This window comes from Giraffa tippelskirchi, chromosome 8, assembly GCF_054371585.1.
Source record: "Giraffa tippelskirchi isolate mGirTip1 chromosome 8, T2T-mGirTip1v1.2.pri, whole genome shotgun sequence".
Lineage (NCBI taxonomy): Eukaryota > Metazoa > Chordata > Mammalia > Artiodactyla > Giraffidae > Giraffa > Giraffa tippelskirchi.
Window position 1 is genome coordinate 126,406,333 of NC_137282.1, and position 22,708 is coordinate 126,429,040.

At 50.8% G+C, this 22,708-nt stretch overlaps 3 protein-coding genes and 1 non-coding gene across 5 annotated transcripts; 2 read left to right on the top strand and 2 right to left on the bottom strand.

The window, feature by feature from the left end:
- The first annotated feature begins 4,468 nt into the window (after window positions 1–4,468).
- Window positions 4,469–7,634, top strand: CLPSL2 (colipase like 2). The gene is made up of 3 exons (XM_081520187.1): window positions 4,469–4,793; window positions 5,559–5,681; window positions 7,020–7,634. Exons 1-3 carry the CDS (start codon window positions 4,707–4,709, stop codon window positions 7,113–7,115), a joined length of 306 nt encoding a protein of 101 aa, XP_081376313.1. The 5' UTR covers window positions 4,469–4,706; the 3' UTR covers window positions 7,116–7,634.
- A 1,573-nt stretch (window positions 7,635–9,207) lies between these two features.
- Window positions 9,208–12,743, top strand: CLPSL1 (colipase like 1). Its single transcript, XM_081524260.1, has 3 exons — window positions 9,208–9,288; window positions 11,629–11,814; window positions 12,636–12,743. The coding sequence occupies exons 1-3, from the start codon at window positions 9,208–9,210 to the stop codon at window positions 12,741–12,743; spliced, it is 375 nt and encodes a 124-aa protein (XP_081380386.1).
- A 1,896-nt stretch (window positions 12,744–14,639) lies between these two features.
- Window positions 14,640–16,933, bottom strand: CLPS (colipase). 2 transcript variants are annotated; one of them, XM_081520188.1, is made up of 3 exons: window positions 16,850–16,933; window positions 15,203–15,325; window positions 14,640–14,771 (listed from the first exon to the last, which is right to left on the bottom strand). In XM_081520188.1, the coding sequence occupies exons 1-3, from the start codon at window positions 16,931–16,933 to the stop codon at window positions 14,640–14,642; spliced, it is 339 nt and encodes a 112-aa protein (XP_081376314.1). The 2 variants fall into 2 exon arrangements, with proteins under 2 accessions (XP_081376314.1, XP_081376315.1); XM_081520189.1 differs by lacking the exon at window positions 15,203–15,325.
- Window positions 16,934–21,433: 4,500 nt separating this feature from the next.
- TRNAC-ACA (transfer RNA cysteine (anticodon ACA)) lies at window positions 21,434–21,505 on the bottom strand. Its single transcript has one exon. It is a non-coding gene; the product is annotated as a tRNA-Cys (tRNA).
- Between the last annotated feature and the right edge of the window lie 1,203 nt (window positions 21,506–22,708).

Consider the following 22,708-nt stretch of genomic DNA (forward strand, 5'->3'; position numbering starts at 1 on the left):
GTGGCGCTTCTGAGGAAGCCTCTGTCATAGGCTAACCTGTCGAGATACTCCTGCGGGTGGAGAGCAATGCAGTAGCACACGGGCCACCAGGTGTGACTACCCACTTCTGTCCTCCAGGTAGACGCCTCGGGGTCCGAGAGCTGGCCACCTCTGGAGGAGGCTGTGTTCAGCTCTGTCCTCTCCCTCCAGGCCTGTCTTCCTCCCCAGCTGAGCTGACAGCCCCTCCCCAGGACCAGTCTGTCCCGGGAAGAAATAAGATGGGAGCTGTGTGTGTGTGAGAGAGAGAGAGATGACCTGAGGATGGGCGTGAGGTAACCTCCCTCAGGACTGGGCCTCTTCCTCTCTCAGGAGACCCCTCCTGTCTTCACAGAGCAGCAGAGAAGCCCCACCCCATGAAACCTCTGGACCCCAGGCTAGGTCCAACTCCAGCACGGCCACCACCAGCCCAGCTTTCCAGTGAGGAGTCACCACAACTGGGGTTACTCCCAAGGTCCCCCAAGTTCCCTGGAGCACTGACCACCCCCAACTCTACCCTGCATCCTCTGTAAGCAGAGAGCCAGCCTGTCCCCTACTCATTCTCACCTCCAAGGCTTTGTCCCGCTGGACTCCTGCTTGTATGTTTAGTTTGGCCAAGTCTCGCAGCTTGTGGGATCTTAGTTCCCCAACCACAGATTGAACCCAGGGCCCCAGACGTGAAAGTACCGAGTCCTAGCCACTGGACTGCCAGGGAGTTGGACCCCTGCTTGCAAGCCTTTACTCTCAGCCTGCCCAAACCATAGTCCCCCTTCAAGCCCTCATGAAAGAGCACTGTCCCTGGCTGCAGGCTTCCCTGCCTGTCCTGGGCACCGGAAGGACCCTGGTGCCTCTACCTCTGTACCCACGGACACCGCCTGTCCTCTTCCCCAGGAAGCCTTGGTTGTGCTCTCTCTAATTCCCAGGCTCCTTCCAGCCTCTGCTTGTCATTCTCCTCAGACTCCCTTGAGCATTCCTTCAGGAATGAGCAGAGAAATGAGTGATTCTCAACTTAGGGCAGTTTTCACCAGATTTCTATTTTGGATTTCCCAGATTGATTAAAACCTCCAAAAATTTTGAGAAACTGACAGAATCTGTGTGTGTGTGTGTGTGTGTGTGTGTGTGTGTGTGTGTGTGTGTGTGTGTGTGTGTGTGTGTGTGTGTGTGTGTGTGTGTATATGCCAAGAAACAGCATGGAAAACCAAATAAAACTACTAGCATTGTCTTATTTTCCATTGTTTCATAAAAACGCATTGGAAGGCCAAGAAAGTAGGAAGGATGTAATTTCAGAATAAAGAATGGTTCTTTAAACATGTTTAACGACACGAACAAAAACCGCATTGCCCTAATTTTTTCCATTTTGCTGTAGACCAGTGAGAATATTGTTATGGAAACCGACAGATGGATGCAGGGAAGGAGAAGACACTGAGGGTGTCTGAGGATGGAAGGTGAATGGATGGGGACGGGGAGGGGGCTGGTTGTGGGGGTGGGAGAACAGAGGACCACTAGCCAGGCCCTTCCTGCCCCCTTCTCATCATATGAGGCTGGGCTGCCCAGGTTTGGGTCCTGGCCAAAGGGCAGAGCTGGAGCCGCTCTCACAGGGACCCAAGTAATCTGGTGCCCACCCCCTCACACTGCACATGTGTCTTGGATTTGTGCTTGTGACCAGTGCCGGCTGGATTTGGGAAACAAGCCATCGGCACAAAAGAAAGAGCACAGGACTTGGAGTCAGGAGCCCGGGGCCAGACCTGGCTCTGTTGAGTCACCTGGGGAAGTCCCTTCTTTCTCTGGGCCTCAGTTTCTTCACCTTAAAACAAAGGCACTATTGGGACTTCCCTAGTGGTTCAGATTCCACTGCAGGGGGTGCAAGGGTCAATCCCTGGTCAGGGAACTAAGATCCCGCATGCTGTGAGTCATGGCCAAACAAAATAATAATTTTTAAAAATGAAGGCTCTATCAACTAGACTTCAAAAAAATTAAAAAAACCCTGAAGTTTCTGAACCAGTCTCTGAGGCTAATGCAGTCCTGTGCCTTAAAAAAAATTTTTTTTGGAGAGAATTTAGAATTTCAGGGGCTTACCTCCCCCTCGGGGCCTTCAATAAGCCTCTCTGAGGTTCCTGGGCCTCGGATCAAGAATTCCAACATGCCAGTCCTGACACACACACAGCCATTGGTCTCTTGTCCCCAGATCAGTCCCTTTCCTGAGCAGAGACACTATTTACCTATTATCGACCACTCATAAGGCAGCGCCAGATACCTCCGGGAAGTAGGTGACTCCACATGAAGAATTATTATACTCTGGGGCTCCTCTTGGGTTCACAACGAGCTTTATAGACAGGAAACAAAGAATGACAGAAATCCCTTTAGGGGACAAAGACTTCTGGCTGCCCACAGCAGTGGGGCATGGGGAGAGCTTGACCTCAGGAGCTAGAATGCCCTGGGTTGATATCTCGCCCTGTGACTTAACTGTGTTATTTGGGCAAATTATTTTACCTTGAGCCTTTGGGTTCTTCACCTATAAAACAGGCAGCAGGAACGATAGTAGACATTAACGCTTCTAGGACTTGGATTTCCCAGACTCCCTTGCAGAAGGTGGGGGTCACATGACTTGTTGTGCCCAATGGTCTGTGAGTGGAAGAGGCAGGTGTCAGGCCTGGCTGAGGCATTGACGTGTCCGTGTACCTTCTCCTCCTCTCTCTCCCTTCCTCCATAAGGACCTCGGGGGCCAGTCTTCCAGATGATGTGGCTATGAGATGGAAGAAAGTCTTCCTGCCCCATATCAAAATTTACATGACTGACAAGTAACGCATTATTGTGCCAAGCCACTGAAATTTCAAGAGTTCTCTGTTATGACAGACTGTGTTAATTACCATGACTGATACAGGGAGGGCTGACAGAGATCTTGGACACAAACCCCTATGAGGACAGTGGGGGCCCTTCTTCTTAAAGAAAAGACCTAACCCCCCTATAATAGTCAGCTCACATTGCCATAACAAAACACGGTAGACTGGTGGCCTAGATGACAGACATTTATCTCTCACCCTCTGGAGGCTAAAAATCCAGGTTAAGGGTGGTCCGGTTCTGGTGAGAATTCTCTTTCTGGCTGGCAGACAGCTGCCTTCTCAAGGGGTCCTCACATGGCAGAGAGAAAGAGACAGTAAGCTCTCTGGGGTCCCTTCTCATGAGGATGCTAATCCCATCCTGAGGGGACCCTCATGGCTTCATCTAACCCTGATTATGTCCCAAAGGCCCCACCCCCAAATCTCATCACACTAGGAGGTAGGGTGTCAACTTATGAACTTGGGGGAGGGGGAAAAACTCAGTCTATGGCACCCCATCAAGTCAGGGCTCCTCAGATCTTAAGAGCCAAATTTTACATATATATATATATATATATTTAAATTTTATTGTATTTATTGACTTTTGTCTGTGCTGAGTCTTCATTGCTGCACACAGGCTTTCTCTAGTTGCAGAGAGAGGGGGCTACTCTCCAGTGGTGCTGTGTGGGCTTCTCACTGTGGTGACTGCTCTTGTTGCGGAGCACAGGCTCTAGAGAGCCGGCTTGGTGGTTGTGGCGCCTGGGGTCAGTAGTTGCCCTGCGGCATGTGGGATCTTCCCTGAGCGGGGATCGAACCTGTGACCGTGCACTGGTAGGTGGATTCTTAACCCCTGGACCACTGGGGAAATCCAAGAACCAAATTTTAAAAGCAGAGAAGCAGCGCAGGGTGAGATGAGGTGGGAGTTTCACCCAGAGGGAAGAGATGAGGCAAGCCTGCCTCCCCCAGGGCCCATGGTTATGGCCTGCAGCTCTCCCCAAAGAACCTCCTTTTCCTTCCCAATCTTCCTGTCCTCCATCTTGCCCCCATACCAAGGCAGGTGAGTCACATACGATTCACAAACTCTTACACACTTCATCGACTTAGAACTGGGAGACCTCTAGGTCTTAAAGGTCATCTTCTCTTGGCTCCCGATTCTTACAGACCACATGTCTGGGCCTGGAGAAGGTGTGAGAAACACCAGAGGTCCCGGCTGGCTTGTCCAAAACATAGGGTAGGCGGGGAGGCAATTTGGTGCAGCAAAGGCAGAGAGAGAGCCCGAATATCAAGAAGCTGCTGTTTTCATTTCAGCGTATAAATTTTGCATAATTTTTCAAGATAAACTCTTAGTTTACAGTTTTAAATTCAGCTGGGGTGGCTCAGATGGTAAAGAGACTGCCTGCAATGCAGGAGATCCAGGTTCGATCCCTGGGTCGGGAAGATCCCCTGGAGAAGGAAATGGCTACCCACTCCAGTATTCTTGTCTGGAGAATCCCATGGACAGAGGAGCTGGTGGGCTACAGTCCATGGGGTCACAAAGAGTCGGACACGACTGAGTGACGAACACTTTCACACTATCACACACAGAAGGCCCCGGGGCCCCGAAAATCGATCATCTGGGCTGTCAAAGCCTGAATCAGGGTCTCAGTTCATCCTTTCCGCGGGCCGGGGAGCTTCCTGGGCGCTAGAAAGGGTTTCCGCAGGGTTTGGCCTCGGCTCCCGGCTCCCGGCTCCCGAGCGGCCTGTGACCATTAACTCCCTCACCCTCCGCCTCCAGCCCAGGGCGGGCGCGGGGGCACCGGTCACGAGGTCGCCAAGGGGTTTCTCCCCACCGCCTCTCGGCTTCGCGGAGCCGCCGCGCCTCCGCCGCCCAAGCCTATGGCCTGGGCCATCGCGCTCCTCCTCGCAGGGGTCCTGCTCCCCTGCTGCGGAGAGTTCGCGCTCTTTAAAAAGGGGTCTACAAAGGTAAGCCAAGAGACGTTTCGAAGCTTCCATTCTAGCCGAGGGCGGTGGCCGGGGCGTCACTCTCCATCCAGAAGGGGCCAGTTGGGTTTGGAGAGAGAAGTGGGGGACAGGGAGAGGGGGGCGCGCGGCGGAGAGGACCACCCCCTACTGGGGATTTCTTCTCAGGCTGGAAGCTTAGTGTGCTCCCAAAGGGCTTCAAAGCCCTTGCTTCACCTCCCCAGAGGCTCTGGAGGTTAATAAAAGTGGTCTTATAACCAGCAGCAGCCTTTCCCTCCTCCTCCCCCACCTAGCCCCCTCCCCTCTTCCCTCTCTGGGACACTCAGTCCTGCCCCCAGTCACGCCTTGCACACCTGCCCTAGTGTCTGCCCCTCTCCCTGCCCTTCTAGGCACGCAACGTCTTTCTCTCCACCCTATTCTCTGTCTTTCCCCATCCCCTACTAAAGTGTGACCGGGGAGTATTTGGTCCTTCAACACAGGTGACCCGTTGGGACCCACAGAGGTGAGGGGGTCTCCCAGGAAAGAAGAAGCAGAGGGAAAAGTCCTAACTTCCCCCTTTCTCCTCCCTGCTCCTCTGAGTGCTGCGGGGGAGGGAGGAGTGCAGTGGGGGTGAACTTCTCTAGGACTTCTCTTTCTGGATCTGGATCCATGGGGCTTTGGCAGTGTCAGGGGACTCCCCCCTACACACACACACACACACACACACACACACACACACACACACACACACACACGGCCAGCCTGGTGACTTAGCGGTTGTCCCCACAGGCAAACGGAGCTAGGTGCTCCCACCACTCTGAGTGTTTCAGTGACTGCTGTCTCATCAACCTGGACTCCGGTGGTGCCTTCTGTGCCCCTCGGGCCAGAATGACCATGACGTGCTTGCCCCAGGTGAGACCCTGCCCCAGTGGGGCAGCGCCTGCTGGTACGTAGGGTGGGGAAGGTTCAAAAACCCCGCATGGCTGCACCTGCTTTTTTCACCCTTTGCTTGAAGCATCCTTTCCCCCTTCTCCACCTGGCAAACTCCTGATAGTCCTGCAATGCAACTCCAGCCGCCTCCTCCAAGAAGCCTTCCCTCCTTGGAACTCGCATACCCTCGGGACCCAGACCCTCAGCAGACCCTCTCTGATTTGCCTGCCCTCTGTCTGCCTCCACCACTGGTCAGAGCTCTGCAAGAGCAGGATTAAAGCATATTCACTTTTGAACCCCCTACCCCCCAGCTTAGTGCTTGCACATAGTAGTTGCTCAACAAACGTTTGCTGCATGAATGAGTATCTTTACCCTAACATCACTGCAGCAGAGCAGGTGGGAAAAGACCTCCCAGTCCATCCCTACCACGCTGCCGCAATGACCTAATTTCTTGAGAGGAGCTGCCCAGGCAGGTCCACAGTTTTGGGATTGGACTTGAATTTAGACCCTGGCTTTACCAACCCCTGTCTTTGTGACCTTAGACAGATCATTTCTGCTCTCTGAGCCTTAGCTTCCTCATCTGTAAAATGGGGCTAAGGTACGCACCCGACCAGCTTGTTGGGAAAAGTATGTGATCCTGGCAATGACGGTGCTCAGTGAAGCATGGTTGTTATTGGCTGGTGGAAATGCAGGGACCAGAACGCACAGTATGTCTTGTTCTTGCTTGCCTTTTCTCTGGCCCTGGGCCCATACCTTTCTAGGGAGGCTGGGCTCAGTCTCCGTCTCTCTGTCTGGAGAACTGCCAGTGCCCAGGGAGACAGCCAGGTCCCTCCTGTGGTTTAACTCTACAGCTGAAGTAGCCAGAGGGTCTTTTCATTATGGGCACTTAATCTACTTCATTTTGTTTAATTCCCTCAACGACAAATGGGGTTGTTATTATTATTCCCTTAAAAAAAACTGTTTGACTGCACTAGGTCTAAAGATCCCAGCAAGGGGGAATCTTTAGTTCTGGCATGTGAACTCTTAGCTGCAGCATTTGGGATCTAGTTCCCTGACCAGGCATCTGGGCCCCTGCATTGGGAGCTCAGAATCTTAGCTACTGGACCACCAGGGAAGTCCCTTATTATTCCCATTTGACAGATGAGGGAACTAAGACAAAGTAGCTTGTCTAAGGTCACGATGTTATAAGCTGTAGAGCTGTCAGACCTCAAGTCTGTCTCACTCCATCACTTGGGCTCTTGCTTCTGCTCCCCAAGAAATTTAAACCTCCTTCTTCCCTGTTCCTTGGTGGCTTTTAACTCTCTTACCCATTTTCTGCAGACCAGGAGTGCCATCAACATCATATGTCCCTGCCAAGTAGGCCTGAGTTGCTTACACAAGGACCCAGGCTGTATCCGTCGGTGCCATTTGATTTAGAGGAGGATGCAGTCCGGTCACTAGCACCCTCCTCCCTCCCCTCCTTGAGGGGCCTCATCTTGCTCAAAAGACATTAAAGTCACTTCCTGGCTCTGGCCTCTGTCTGTGCTTCCTGGGAGAGGGACCGGATAGAGATTGTTCTGAAAGAAGAGACATGATAAAGCGTCCCATGGTTTGGCCCTGTCTGGAAGCCTGGTGTCCTCAGGGGGAAACTGTGGGAAGGGAGTGGGCTTGCGGGGGGGTGTGGTTGCTGGGGGAGGGCAGAGGGATGGATTGGAATTTGGGGATTAGTAGATGCAAACTATTATGTATAGAATGAATAAGCAACAAGGTCCTACTGTATAGCTTAGGGAACTCTATCCTGTGATAAACCATAATGGAAAAGAATATGAAAAAAGAATGTATATGATGTCTAGCTGCATCACTTTGCTTTGCACCAGAAATTAACACAGCATTGTACATCAACTATACTTCAATCAAATAAATGTTTAAAAATAAAGATAAAGAAACTGAGGCTCAGAGAGCTGCATGACTTGCCCAAGTCTCACCATGGGATATTTTCTGCTGCAAGTATCCAAAAAATAAAACAATTGCGACTGGTCTGGATGCTGAGGGAATTCATTGGTGGTCAGAACTGGAAGTGCAGTAGCAGGTTGGTCTCGGGTCTGGTTGAATCCAGTAGCTTCATGGCCCTCTGGCTGGATTCCTTCCCAGTAGCTGCAAAAGTTCCAGGTGTCACATAATAATAAGTTAAGATTTGAGCACTTACTATGTTCCAGACACTGTGCAATGTGTTTTCTTATCTGTATCAACTCATCTTATTGTCATAACAAAGTTATAGTAGGTACTATAATTATCCCTAGTTTAAGGGTAGGGGTTGAGGCTCAAAGTATCCTTCTTAAGGGTTCCGAGTAGGGGTGGGGCTGGGGTTGGACCCCAGGCTGCCTTGCTCCCCAGGGCAGGGTCTTAACCACAAATCCACCTCACATATGGAGAAATCAGGCTCCCCAGAGAAAGGAAACATCTGAGTTACAATTCTCAGCAAACATCCTGAGACTGATTCTGGTTGGATTTGCTTAGTCTGCATACTCAACCCTGACCCACTCTCCTGGGTCAGAGAGTCTCTACCTCAACCCTAGTTCAGTCTGCCTGGGGGTCACCTTGCCCTGGATCCACTCACCACTCCTCATTTGACATAACCACAGTGTAATTCAGGGATCCTTTGCCTCACCCAGAGATCATAAATTTCTTTTTCTCCTATTTCATTATATCTCAATCATTTCCCTCATGTCACCAAAGTATTTTTAAAAACAGTAATGACTCACTACTATGTATAAAATAGATAAATAAGGAGGACCTACTGTATAGCACAAGGAACTCTACTCAGTGCTCTGTGGTGACCTCAATAGGAAGGAAATCCAAAAAAGAGGGGAGATATATATATATATATACATACATATAGCTGATTCACTTTGCTGCATAGTAGAAACTAACACAACATTGTAAAGCAACTATTCTCCAATAAAAATTAAAAAACAAAAAACACAGTAGTGACTGCCTCATTTTATTTTATATGTGGACCATATCTGCTTAACTATTTCCCTATGAGTAGACAATAAGATCATTTCCAAGTCCAAACCATCTGTGTTCTGCAGGACACAACTTTACGGCTGCAAAAGCAAAATCCTGTTCTAATGATGGCTTCAGCAAGGTGGATGCTTTCCCTCTCGCCTGGTGGCTGGGGGGAGGCTGGCTGGAGGCTCTGCTGGGAGACGTCGTGCATGCCCCCACCTCCTTCCACCTTCTTGCTCAGTCATCTGCTGCTCCGTTTCCTTCTATTTTTCCCCCTAATTTTTTACAACACGGCACACATAGAAGCATCATATGGATGCTTCATAAGGAACCATAGCACCTTGGCATAGGAGTAGAAGGGTCTCAGGGCCCTGAAGAGGCTCTTCGGAGGGTGGAAGGCATCCACCTCTCCAAGCACACTAGTGGGGAAGCTCTGGCCCAGGCTGCTTCTTTCCTTCTTCAGTAAGAGACGGTGCACCACCATCCCCGCTGGGTCCACTTTCCAGTTAGACGAAAGGGGATGGAGGGGCAGCAGGTAGCTCACCCTTCCCAAAAGGGCGGCAGGAATTACTTTCGCTTACACCCCACTAGGCAAAAGTTGGTGAGCCACTAGTTAGTGGCTCAGATGGTAAAGAATCTGCCTACAGTGTGGGAGACTTGGGTTCGATCTCTGGGTGAGGAAGATGCCCCGGAGAAGAAAATGGCAATCCACTCCAGTATTCTTGCCTGGAAAACTCCATGGACAGAGGAGCCTGGCTGACTACAGTCCGTGGAGTCACAAAGAGTCAGACAAGACAGAGCGACTAACACTTCCACTTTCAGGCAAAAGTTAGTTACATGGCTGCAGCTAGCTGCAAGGGAGGCTGGGAAATGCAGTTTTCATCTGGACATCCATGTGCCCAGCTAAAGCTTGGGGGTTCTGTTATTAAAGGACAAAAGGAGAATGTATAGTGGGAGAAACTTGCTGTCACAAAACCCTTTATTATTATTTTAATAAGCCAGGGGAGCTTGGCTCCCAGGACCCAGAGCTAATGACTGTTAGGCAGCTCTAATCAGGTTGTTTTGTTGTTGGTTTGTAGGAGTTCTTCATATATTTTGGATAGTCACTCCTTATTGGATACATCATTTGCAAATATCTTCTCCTATTCAGTAAGTTGTCTTTTCTTTTTTTTTTCCAATGGAGCAAAGGGTTTATTCTTTGACAAGGCTGGTAAAATTGACAGACTGCAAGAGTGACAAAGGGAAACAAAGACAAAGGGACAAAGAGACAAAAAAGTGTTAGTCACTCAGTCGTGTCTGACTCTTTGCAACCCCATGGACTGTAGCCCATCTGGCTCCTCTGTCCTTGGGATTCTCCAGGCAAGAATACTGGAGTGGGTTGCCATTCTCTTCTCCATCTTTTCATTTTTTTTTTTTTTTGATGATTTCCTTTGCTGTGCCTAAGTTTTTATCTGATGTGGTCCCATTTGTTTATTTTTACTTTTGTTTCCCTTGCCTGAAGAGTCACAACTATTAATAGAAAGATACTGCAAAGATCAATGCAAAGACTTGTCTATGTTTTCTTCTAGGGATTTTATGGTTTCAGGTAGGAAGACTCCTTCGGGGGAAGGGCATGCTGCATGGCTTGCAGGATCTTAGTTCCCTGACCAGGAAAAGAACTCATGCCCCTTACAGGGGAAGCATGGAGTCCTAACTGATGGATGGCTAGGGCAGTCCCAAGGAAGACTCCATTTTTGATTGGCCAATGATATCTTTTGAGTCTTCACACCCCTTTTGCCCCACATCTAGGCCAGCCGATAATAGCCCCCCTCCCTCTCTTGGTGCTGGTGGGAGATGCAAACTACACAAACCTCAGCCAGATCTATCTTTCTGGTGCCAGAGCCCAAGCACATGGACTGGCTACTCTGCTGGCAGCAAGACAAACACAGCAAACGGTCCAAGAAGCAGCAGTGGCTCTTGGGGAACGTCTGCTTCATCCCCATTGCTTAGTCCTCTGTCCCTTTGGTCTGGGAGCTGGCATTGTTGGCCTCTCCCTCTCAAGCCCAGGACTGGGCATTCATACCTCATTACCTACCCACCAGACCTCAGTCACATGGAAGATGCAGGGTTTTTAGCTGGATAATAGAGGCAGCTGCTCCTGGTCCTCCACTTCCTCCTCTCCTTTTTATTCCTCCTCACCGGGAAGGAAATCAAAAGTTTGGGAGGGAACCTACGGAACTGTCTACCACCATCCTATGACTCTGTTTGGGAAGGGTGGGTGGACCCAGAGGCTTACACGGGTGAAAGCTGGAAGTGGGGGGCAGCAGGGAGTGCTGGGTGTTTGGGGGGACAAAGAAAGCTCATCTGGATCATGGGAGCCCTGCTGGGCCACTGCTGATGGTCTTGCAGAGGTGAAATTTAAAAACAGGATAAAGAAGATAAATTCAGAGAGTCGTATATGTTGTGAACACGGCAAACCCAGGTGACGGGCCTGCTCCAGCTGGGTGTCCGGGAGGGCCGCAGGCTGGGGTCGGAGAGGGAGGCGGCCAGACAGGGCTCCCGGGGCAGGGCACGTGGAGCAGGGCAGGCAGTTGTTGCTTTTGTTCCCAGCTGGAGCCCCAGGGCCTGCACACAGTGGGTGCTCAGTATTTGCTCCCTGAAAGACTACTGATATTGTCGGACAGAGGGCTGATGGATGGCAGTGATAATGTCATAAGCCCCAGCCCTGGGGACCGTTGATGTGTGAGCGTGTGCATGTTTGGGGGGGGTGCAGATGACAGTTTTGTGCCGCAGGCAGGTGGGTCTGGCTCACTCTCCTGTGCACCAGAGGAGAAGTTATCTCTTTGGGGGACACTGTGGACAAACCTTCCAAAACTGCTTAGTCCCCTCTGGGCGCAAGTCAGGTCCCACAGACGCCTTTGTCCCCTGAACCCCATCCACACAGACGCCCCTGGGGCCTTAGAGACTGCCCAGCCTGGCAGGTGGGGAGGGGTTGGTGTGGGAGCAGGAGGCAGGCCAGGCCGTCTCCCCGAAGGGGGAGATTTGCTTACAGGGGTGCAAGAACGGGTGCCACCAGTGGTCTGCCGAGAACTGTGAGTTGTACTGCACCGTAAAGGGGTCCGAGGGCAGTACGTGCACCCAGGGGTGGGTGTCGGGCCTCGGGGGAACTGAGGGGGAGAGACCCATGGCAGGTGGAACTGAAGTGCACCCAGGGGCTGGGGGAAGGAGGGAGGGGTCGGTGGGCGGAAATGACCCGAGGGTTCTCTGCTGGGGGAGACTTTGGACAGACCCAGGGTGAGGGGGGGCGTGGGATCCTGGGTGGTTGGGGCAGGGATGGGGGGCGGCGATGTTTCTTTTTCTAACATGCGTTCCCGTTCTCCAGGGGTCTTCTCAGCAGACCCTGAAGTAGCACGGTCAATGGCACAGTTTAGGTCTGGCCCTAATGCTGGGTCTATGTCTGCCTTAACCACCCTCATCCCAAGCCCCAGGAATTCTGCTGTGACCTCCTGGGAGGAAGTGGGCTGAGACAGCCTCTGAACTGAGAGTGCCGGAGAGGTGAGTTGATTGACCCATGAGGGGATTTAAGGAGAGGAGATGGTGTTCATCCACTTAGGACTGGCACGTGGGATAACAGGGGAAAGGCGATGCCAGGGTTGGAGTGAGGAGGGCACTATGCAACCCCAGAGGTCAGCCTGGAGGAGGTGACCAGAGGCACAGACTCAGAGAAGCTGGGCGAGAAGGTCCTTTATGCCCAGGCTCCTCTGCTGTGCACAAGTAGAGGGCCCCCGAGCTGGATTGTCCTGAAGGTGGGGGCTGCCTCCAGAGCAGCCCTCAAGGCCGAGGTCAAAGTGTCGTCTTTCTCTGACATTCCTCCCTCCCTTTCCCTGACATTCCTCCCTCCCTTTCCCTGACATTCCTCCCTCCCTTTCCCTGACATTCCTCGGCCTGGATAACGGGTATCCCTGCCAGCTGGACCTGACTTGTGTATTTCCAAAGAATCAGAAATGGTTTAAAATTACCTACAGGCATTGTAAGAAAATTGAAAAAAAGAAGCCAGCTAAGAAAGGTTTCTTTTAATGATCGCTCTTCGTTGCCTCCTCCCACTTCTCCACCTACTCCTGTGCCACCCAGAACTGTGTGTTCCTGTCCCTGGTTCCCAGAGCCTCCCCCAAGGGGGAGGGCAAGGAGGGAGAGATGATGCACTATCACTGAAATAAAAAGCTTGCAATGTGTGCTGGCAGCCATTGCCCCTCTTCCTTGCTAAACCCCAATATTGTTTGGACAGCCATGTCCCCAGCCCTGGAGCAGGATTGTAATTAGCCTAAGCCAGCTGTGGCAATCCCATTCTCTTTGCCCAATACTTGCTTTTCCAGCCTCCCTTGCAGCTAGCGGTGGTCAGGTGACCCAGCTGTAGCTGTGAAGATATGGAGACGTCAGCCTGGAAATATTAGGGGGAGATAAGAAAGTACCCCGGGAGAGGCACTCTGTCCTTACCCCCCACCCCCAGCCTCTGTCCCCAGGCTTTCTAACTTAGCACATGGTGAGAGGGTCTGATGTTAGGAGCCCCTGTGAAGGCATTTGCTGAGAGGAGCTAGCACCCAAACACACGCCAACACTCCCATCTCCAGACCTCTTCATGCCTGAGAAATATACGCCCCCTTTGTTTGTGCCATAATTACTCGGGTTTTTGTTACTGACAGCTGAATCCAGTCTTAACCCATAAACCTAATGGTAACTCTTAAGGATTCATTATCCCAGAACTACAGAACCCCGGGGCAGGTAGAGCACCTGTTTCACTTAGTTCACCCTCCCTCGCTTATGTGAATCTCCAGCATTGCCACCAAGGGTCACTGACCTTCCACTTGTGCATCTGAGTGCCTAGTATCTCAAGACTCTCTAAGGAAGCCCAGGCTTGATGGCTCCAGTGGGTATAAGGTTTTTGTATTAAGTCAAAATGAAATTCCTTTTGAAAGTGAAAGTGACAGTCGCTCAGTTGTACCTGACTCTTTGCGACCCCGTGGACTGTGGCCACCAGGCTCCTCTGTCCATGGGATTCTCCAGGCAAGAACACTGGAGTGGGTTGCCATTCCCTTCTCCAGGGGATCTTCCTGACCGAGGGATCGAAACCCAGTCTCCTGCATTTGCAGGCAGATTCTTACCGTCTGAGCCACTAGGGAAGCCGTTTCCTTTTAATTCCACCCATTTGTCTTAGTATGAGTAGCTGGGAAAGAACAGGAAATAGTAGAAAGGGTACGGGGTGGAGTTGGATGGATTTAGTGCCAACTTTTTCTAATTATATAGCATTGAGCAGGTTACTTAACGTCTCTGAACCTTAGTTTCTTTTATCTATAAAGTGGAGACAATGAATTCTCCTTCCCAAGGCCATTGTGAGAATTGCTGGCCACAGAGTAAGCCTGCAGTGAGTCTTAGTGATCTGACTCTTTAACACAGATTGTGTCAGCTAGCTGTCACCTCTGAGAGTTTGGCCCAGGAAAGAGGTGAGAGACCAGGAGAAAGGACTGGTAAGCTTTGATGCAGGGCAAAGAATATGGGCCATTATAACTCCCCACCAGAGATGTGTACGTGTGCATGCCTGCCTGCCTGCCTGAGAACTTGGGGAGCAAGGAGGGCCTCCCAGGGAGCTGCGATGCTCTTCAGAAATGGAGAGGTTCCCAGCCTGACTGGGCTTGTTTCACAACCTTGTCTCCAGCCTGTCAGCCTCGTTCTGTCTGGCCCCCAACCCATTCCTCCTTTTCTGATGACACCTGCCTGATGATGCAAGAAGCTTGATGTAACATCAAGGAAGACGCTGACTCAGCAAGAGTATCCAGGTGACTGGGGAAGGTTTGCAAGAGGGGCTTTAATTGCCAAGAACCCAATTAGAAGGCGGAGGTGCCAGTCGAGGCGGTGGCCAGCCAGGGGCAGGTCCTGGTGGAGGAGCGTCCTGTGGTGTGCCAGCCTGGGTGAGCTCGCTTACTCTTTGGCACGGCTGAGATCAAGGCAGACGCCAAAGTTGGTGTTGGTGATGGAGCCCACGATGGTCTTGTCGACGTCACAGGTCAGGCCCCGCTCACAGGGACACTTGTAGTAAACCCCATAGAGCGTCTGCAGAGAGAGGGGGGTCACAGACTGTGGGGACCACCTGCCCCAGATGGCACTTCTCCTGCCTGCCTCCCCGGGGTGGGGGGGTGCGGGGAGGATGGGGCGCTGTGGGCCTGGAGGCCCTGGGTTCTGGTCTCCACTTGGTGGCTCACTTGCTGTTACTAACCTGATCTCTCTGGGGAGCCTCTGTTTACCCATCCGTGAAATAGGGATGACGCCTCGCTGCCACGCCCATGTCACTGGTCAGTTGTGAGGTCAAGAGACGGGATGGGATGAGAAAGGGCTTTGAAGTGCGCTGACCTCCCTTCACCTCCAGCATTCGGTGTCTGGACTGACCCTCTTCCCTGAGCAAGCACCCAAACCTCGAGGGCCCTCCCCCCGCTGAGCTGTACACCCCCAGCTGTCTCCACCCCCTCCCCCCACCCCGCACTCACAAAGGCGGAGCACTCGCTGTTCTCGCTGGCCTTGGGTGCGCAGCGGGCCAGGCTCAGGCCGTCTTCCCGGTAACAGCACTTGCTGTTGCACTGGGCGCTGTTCAGGCAGAGCTCGCCCTCATCCTGCCAGGGGGCAGCCGGTCAGCCCAGCCCCCTCCCTTTGGTCCCTTGCCCACGCAGATCTCCAACTCACCACCCACTACTGCTGACAGGGCCTCCCACCATGGTGGGCTGGTATGAAGGAATCCAACCCTGGGGGCTGGAGGCCTCTGCCCACTCCGATCCCCTGACCCACCCATGTGAGACACGGGCAGTGTGGCATCGTGACAGTAGCCCTGGGTGGGGACAGGGCACCTAACTCCTCAGACTGGCTACGCTACCAGCTCCCTGGGTGACCCTGGCCCAGTCACTGCCCCGCTCTATGCCTCAGTGTTCGCATCTGGAATGGTCGCCTATGGCCCCCAAACAGGGTCTCCAAATCTCTCTGGGTCCCCCCCAGTCCTTCGAGGAGCCTATGAAAGTTGAGGACCATCTCCCTGGAAACTCCTCCCTCCACAGACTCTTACAAGTAATCGCAGGGGCATCCCGGCCCCTCTGAACCCATACCTGGCCCTGAGTTAAGAACCTGCGAACTGGATTCCTAACCCAAAGGGCTCTTGCAGTGCCCCCTTGTGGAGAGGCCACATGGACAGTGGGGAGAGCCTGGCTTTGGAGCTTGCCAGCTGATCACCAGTCCCTGATCAAGGCTTTCCAGGCGTGTGACCTCAGGCAGGTGACTTAACCTTCCTCTGGTTCAGCTTTCCATGTGAAGACGGGATTGATCATAATAGTACCTATCTCCCATGGCTCTTGTGTGTGTGTGTGTGTGCGCGCGTGTGTGCGCACGCACGTCCATGTGCACACATGCACGCGCTGTGTTGCTTCAGCCGTGTCTGACTCTTTGCGACCCCTCTGGACTATAGCCTTCCAGGCTCCTGTGTCCATGGGATTCTCCAGGCAAGAATACTGGAGCGGGTTGCCATGTCCTCCTCCAGGGGATCTTCCCAGCCCAGGAATCAAACCTGCATCTCATACATCTCCTACATTGGCAGGCCGGTTCTTTACCATCAGCACCATCTGGGAAGCCCCACGAGGTTCTCACAAGGACTAAATAAGTAAGTAATCCTGAGACATTTAGAGCTGGTTTGGTCAGTATAGGTCGGAAGCCAGAATCACTGGGGAAGCTTTTTAAGCTACTGGATCTTCTGAGTCAGGGTTTCCAGGACGAGAGCCCAACACTCTGGACTTTTCTTTTTTCTTGCCTCGCTGCATGGCTTGTGGGATCTTAGTTCCCCAACCAGGGATTGAACCTGTGCCCTCGGGAGTGAACGTGTGGAATCCTAACCACTGGCCCTCCAGGGAGTCCCGCTCTGGATTTTTATCAAGTCCCCTCAGCCGGGTTGAACCACGCTCTGAGCACGCACCACGCTGATCAGCCTTCTCTGGGGCCCTGGGGAAGGGGCAAGGGAGACAGGGGGTGGGCAGTCAAGGAAGAGACGTCTTACCTCCCAGCCCTTGGGCAGCTGACCCACCAGGGGTCAAAAAGCCAAGCTTAAAAAGTGTCCCATATGGGGGCTCATATTCCTCCTGCCTGGAAGACCCTCTTACCAGGTTGATTATGATTCCACGGGGGTCGGGAACTGCATAGACTACTGTGAGGGCGACAAGCAGAAGGACAAGGACCTTCTCCATGATGAGTGGGCAGAGCTGGTGTGGGTCGCAGCCGGCAGGTCAGGTCAGGTGGCAAAAGACAGAGCCAGAGGGGGTGGTGGGGCTTTAAAAGAGGCCTCGTGCACATGTGACCCACCTTCCCGGTCCCACAGGGCCTGCCGTGCGCAGAGGCCCAGCTGTGGCCAGCCTGCTGGGGTGGGGTCCTGATAAGCTACTGTGTGCCACGTGGCACCCCTACCTTGTTGGGGTGTGTGTGTATTGGAGGTAGTGTGACGTGGCTGCCTGGCTAAGAGAGGGGACTCAGGGGCACCTTTGCCCGTATGAGTTATTAGCTGGGCAAGTTACCAGTTCTGTTTCAGTCTCCTTATCTGTCAACTGATAAAGAGTTGTGAGCGTTAAGCGATTTAACAAGTTATACACAAAATACCTATAGCCCGGAACAGGGCTCCGCACATGAGCAGTACATGTTAGCTGCAGTACATGTTCACTGCTGTTATTCACCTCTGGTGTCTTGAGCTCCCTGGCAGGGCTGGGACTAGGGTGAGGCAACAGAGATACCTCGAGTGTGAGCACCTCCTTTAACTTTCCTTCCTAGACCCCTCCCTTGCCTCACCCCAGTCTGGGTCCTGCTTCTGACCCCACCCAAACCCAAGTATCTGGCAGTATCAGGCTCAGGGAAGGAGGGGGCCCAGGCCCCCTTGGGCTTTTCCGGCAGGCCCAGGCCCCTGGGGCTTCCCAGCTCTGTGGCCACTGGCAGGGGGGTACCGCCTCGCCCTGAGTGTCCCACTCTCCGGCTCTCCCACCAGGGGAGGGAGTGATTCAGGGACTCTCAGGAGGTCCTTCTCCAGCAACTCTCTCCTGGTTCCTTTCCACTTCATTTAATATCTGCAACCATCATCAAAGACTTGCCCCTTTCGTTAAAGCTTCTACTCGCCCTGTCCCCTACCCAAGGCCACATGTGTGCCTGAGCAGTTGTTAGTCCTGGCTGAGGATGAAAAGGTCCCTTGGGCCTCTGCTGGCCCGGGGTGAAGGCTGGGAAGGACACAGCTGCCTGAGTGTGCTCAGGTGTGGGACAGAGCAGCTTTCCCTGGAGGGCTGGTCATTGTGGCAGAGCACCCCTTCCCCACCCCAGGAAGTGGAAGACGGCCAACTTAGGGAGGCCCCAGACTCGGTTGCCTTTATCCAGACAGACCTGACTTCAAAACTCACTGTAACTAGCTGCACGAACTTGGACGGGTTATTTAAATTTGTAATCTCCGTGAACCTCAGTTTTCTTATCGAGGCAAAGAGGTCAATGGCTCTTAGTAAGGTCAGGATTGAATACGACAGTGTATGTGAAACCCCATGGAAGTTCCTGACACATGGGGGGTGTTCAGCCAACATAGTGACCCCCTGCCTCCTCCACCCTTATAGCACTGAGGGTGGCCTAGAGAGGAGCAGCTGGAGGAACCACCAGGAGATCCTCAAAATGAGAGAAGCCCACCCGATTCCAGAGACCTGGAAATGCCACTGATGAAAGAAACACTGTCTTCTCTCTTTTTTTTTATGGAGCTCAGTGTTTTCAACCACTTTTCCCCGTGAGCTTATCCTGGCCCTTCCCCTCTGCACTGTTCCCTCTCCCAAGTCAAGACAAGGAGGCTGGGGAAGGAACTGGAACCAAAGAGCTCTTTCTATCAAAATGTATCAGGTCTAGTATTGCCAGCAGGTCACGGCCATCTTTCCAGAGGTGAAAGAATGCAGATTTTTCCATTTCAAATGAAGAATATAGCAAAAAGAACTTTGATAAACTTTGTGCTTCCAAAATACAAGCAAGAAGTAGTTAAGGACTTTTTTGTACCCAAACCTCATATGGTCTAACCACCCCTTTCCCAGTCTAAAGAGTGTTTTGCTTTGGCTTTTTCCCCCCTCAAAAAAGAATAGATTTCTGATTCCCACGTGCGATCATGTGTGTTTCTCTCACATACATAATGTTGAAAGAGGGACTTCCCTAGTGGTCCAGGGGCGAAGACTGCACTCCCAGTGCAGGCGGCCCGTGTTCGATCCCTGCTCAGGGAACTAGATCCCACATGCCACGGCTAAAAGATTCTACATGCTGCAATGAAGATCGAAGATCCTAAGTGCTGCAACTAAGACCCAGCACAGCCGAATAAATAAATCAGTTTTTAAAAAGAAATCCACCGTAATATTGAATGAGAAAACCCACGGACAAAAGAACACAGACTGTTTGATTCCATCTACATGAGATTCAAGAAGAGGCACAACTAACCTATGCTGGGGCTTCCCTGGTATTTCAGTGGTAGAGAGTCCACCTGCCAATGCAGGAGGCACGAGTTTGATCCCTGGTCTGGGAAGATCCTACAGGCCGCGAACAGCTAAACCTGTTTGCCACATCTACTGAGCCTGTGCTCGAAGGCTTGGGAGCTGCAACTGTTGAGTGCACGTGCCCTGGAGCCATTGCAATGAGAAGCCACTGCGATGAGAAGCCCCCGCACTGCAACTAGAGAGTCGCCCCCGCTTGCCACAACTAGAGAAAAGTCCACACAACAGTAAAGACCCAGCACAGCCATAAATAAATAAGTCAAAACCTAACCTTTGGTGGTAAAAGTCTGCAGGGTTTATCCCTGGGAGGGATGTTGACTGGGAGAGGGGTCAGGAGGGAGTAAGCCTCTAGAGTGTTGTGATTGTTCTAAATCTTCACCTGGGGTATTGGTAACACATGTAAAAATCCATCTAGCCATGTACTTAAGGTTTTAGTACTTTACTGTATGTAATGTAGATACTGTACCGCAATTAAAAAACAAACAAAAAAAGGAGCAGAATTCTCCCTGATCAAGTCTTACCACCTGGATGGGGGAGGAATGGGTGGTGCCTTGCCTCCCACTGAGGGTTTGGGGCGCAGCAGCAGTCGACCCAGAGATGTGGCAAACTCCTCTAGGGTGTCACCCAATCCACATTCTCCAAGACCCACCCCAGACACAAAAAAGTGGGCTTTTGGCAGCCACGTTAGTAAATGAGCCCATCTTTGCTGCCCACCACCGGATGAACTAGACAAGGAATGAATATCTGACCCAAGGCACTTTCCTGGGTGGTAGGCTTGTGCCCAACAGCTCGCCTTAAGATCTGAAACACGAACTGGGGAGGTCCAGGAAGGGAGTTTTCTGCTGTGTTGATGAAGAAATGGAGAAAGCGGTCTGCAGAGGGGAGGAAGAATGGCTTGGCCATTTGGGAAGAAGCAGCAGCAGCCGTGCCTCGGCTTCCTGATGGATTTCCAGGTCTTGTTACACAGACGTGTCGTGCACACACACACACCCTTCTCATGGCTGCTGCACTCCTGCCCCTGTGGTACCTGAAACTCCGCCCCCCCATCCCCGCCCTATAATGCATTCCCTTTGCTTAAGCCATGAACACAGACATCTCAATTCTGGGAAGGGGCTCATAGCTCTGGACCAAGGTTAGATGTGTGACAACCCTGGAGGCACGTGGGGAGCAGGTAAGGAATCCACTCAAGATTCAGAGTCCCCATTGAGAGGCTCAGGTTGACTTAGTTTGAGTATTCCAGCCCCTACCCATGATCTGCACCGGTCAGTACCCTGAGGCAGACTGCCCCACCTGGACCTCAAGGAATGGGGAGGGGCAGTGCTTCAAACAGACAGCAAGTTTTTGTTACCAAAGAAAGGGGAAGGGTTCTGGGCGGACATGAACAATAGATACACCCTCCATTCCACTGTGGCCGCCTAACTCACAGATCACCTTTTTTCCCCTAAGAGGCATGCTCAAATTATACTGCTCTGGTGGTCCAGTGGCTAAGATTCTGCATTTCCGATGCAGGGGACATGGGTTCGCTCCCTGGTTGGGGAACAAGGCTCCCACAAGCCATGCAGCAGTTCGGCCAAAATAAAACAAACCCAAACTGGGATGTGCAATAATTTTAACTTTTAAATTTACATCTATCATCCAGGATCCATTTTATTTAGATGAGGGTAGAAAATGAGACATTTACTGACTTTCAAGTTACCACTCTTTTTAAAACTTGGTACTCAGCTTTTAGGATTCCCCTTACCACCCCATTTTCCTGACCAGATTGGACCGAGTATGGAGTGAAGCTTATATGGATTTAAGAATTAGAGGAAGGAGTCTTTATGATCTCCTGGGTTCTCAATAGCTTCTGCGAAGATGTCCCTTGTCCCACCTTATGCTTCTGGTCCTGCTGAAATTTGTGCTGTGTTCTCTTAGCATGGTCCCTCCCTTCACTGGCCAACAATCATGTGAATGAACTCTTTTTCCCCCATATTCATAGCCCCCACGTCTTGTTAGCATTCCTTTCAAACACATCACAACCATCCTCTGTAAGACGCTAGGGAGATGGCCCAGTGTTTCATCAGTCATTAGTGAAAGTGAAGTCACTCAGTCGTGTCCGACTCTTTGTGACCCCATGGACTGTAGCCCACCAGGCTTCTCTATCCATGGGATTTTCCAGGCAAGAATATTGGAGTGGGTTGCCATTTCCTTCTCCAGGAGATCTTCCCCACCCAGGGATTGAACCTGGGTCTTCCACATTGTAGGCAGACGCTTTACCGTCTGAGCCACCAGGGAAGTTACACAAAATACATGCCTACCAGGCAAATCCTATGTAGATGTCATTTTATAAACTAACATTTGTCTACCACATATCTAGCAGCCTCACAATATTCTCCAGCAATAAATAAAGTTCATAAACTAAAGCTTCCTACATCATCTGCCCTCAAACAACCCAAAGAACCTAAGACTAAAGCCAAATGATAACTGGCCCCCAAAATATTTCCATTCTATGACTTTTAGTATCACTAGTTTTATACACACATATGTGCATTAGTCACATGTGTTTATATGTATACATAGTTATGTATGTAAAAACATCCCTGCAAGTCGTGGGCTAAATGTTTAGAGCAAAGGACTACATATTCTATTTTATTAACCACCATCTAAAAAAATCCCTTAACTGCCCAATTATTTACTCAGATAGTCTGAAAATTAGGCAAAATTTTCACTCTCTGCATAGTTAATATTTTATAAAACATGCATAAATTATAGCTCATATGCCTAAAAACATATAATAATGCTATTATATACACACAATATAAAAACATTCCTTTGATCAGCCAACTATTTAATGAACTCAGGTCTGATACACTATCACTAACATCACCCATAAAAACTCACATATTGTCTATACAACTATAAATAAGTACTTTAAAACAATAATTCACTATTTTCATTAAAAGTCAAATGCCACTGGCAAATGAAAACTTTTCTAACCTACGCTGTTTTACCAAATGTGAAGATTTCTCTAAGTTTTGTATATAAATATATCCGAAAAACATAAAAGCAGTCCAGTGATATTCCACCATGATGAATCCTATCGTAAAATGATATATTTACAAAATAAAACAAGTCTGTAATAATAAAAAAAATGATATATTTACATTAGATACTCCACACTATGTATTTCCCACAACCTGAAAATTGTGTCTAATGATTCAATGCACATACTGAGAGGCTAGAGGGAATATTTCTTTTGGCAAACAAAAGTATTTCTATCCTATTAGGTTGATATGTATTTACAATGATATAGACAGTTACAAGTTAAACAAAAAATTTAACATTGCTTATAACAAACTGTTTAATAACTTCTACCAGAAATGAATTAATATTGATTGGCAATTAGAATATTTATCAAATATATTTAGATTCCCGACGTCTGATCATGGAGCAAAGTCTGGATGTCATTTAAGTCAGTCATTACCCCAGCGCTAAGTC

Excerpts from the sequence above, each read along its gene's own strand:
- CLPSL2 (XM_081520187.1), top strand. The coding sequence starts at position 4,707 with ATGGCCTGGGCCATCGCGCTCCTCCTCGCAGGGGTCCTGCTCCCCTGC. Across the intron at positions 4,794-5,558 it reads TTAAAAAGGGGTCTACAAAG|GCAAACGGAGCTAGGTGCTC; the intron begins GTAAGCCAAGAG and ends TTGTCCCCACAG. Across the intron at positions 5,682-7,019 it reads CCATGACGTGCTTGCCCCAG|ACCAGGAGTGCCATCAACAT; the intron begins GTGAGACCCTGC and ends CATTTTCTGCAG.
- CLPS (XM_081520188.1), bottom strand. The coding sequence starts at position 16,933 with ATGGAGAAGGTCCTTGTCCTTCTGCTTGTCGCCCTCACAGTAGTCTAT. Across the intron at positions 15,326-16,849 it reads GTGGAATCATAATCAACCTG|GATGAGGGCGAGCTCTGCCT; the intron begins GTAAGAGGGTCT and ends GCCCCCTGGCAG. Across the intron at positions 14,772-15,202 it reads ACAGCGAGTGCTCCGCCTTT|ACGCTCTATGGGGTTTACTA; the intron begins GTGAGTGCGGGG and ends CTCTCTCTGCAG.
- CLPSL1 (XM_081524260.1), top strand. The coding sequence starts at position 9,208 with ATGGAGGGGCAGCAGGTAGCTCACCCTTCCCAAAAGGGCGGCAGGAAT. Across the intron at positions 9,289-11,628 it reads ACCCCACTAGGCAAAAGTTG|AGACTGCCCAGCCTGGCAGG; the intron begins GTGAGCCACTAG and ends CTGGGGCCTTAG. Across the intron at positions 11,815-12,635 it reads GTACGTGCACCCAGGGGTGG|CTGGACCTGACTTGTGTATT; the intron begins GTGTCGGGCCTC and ends TATCCCTGCCAG.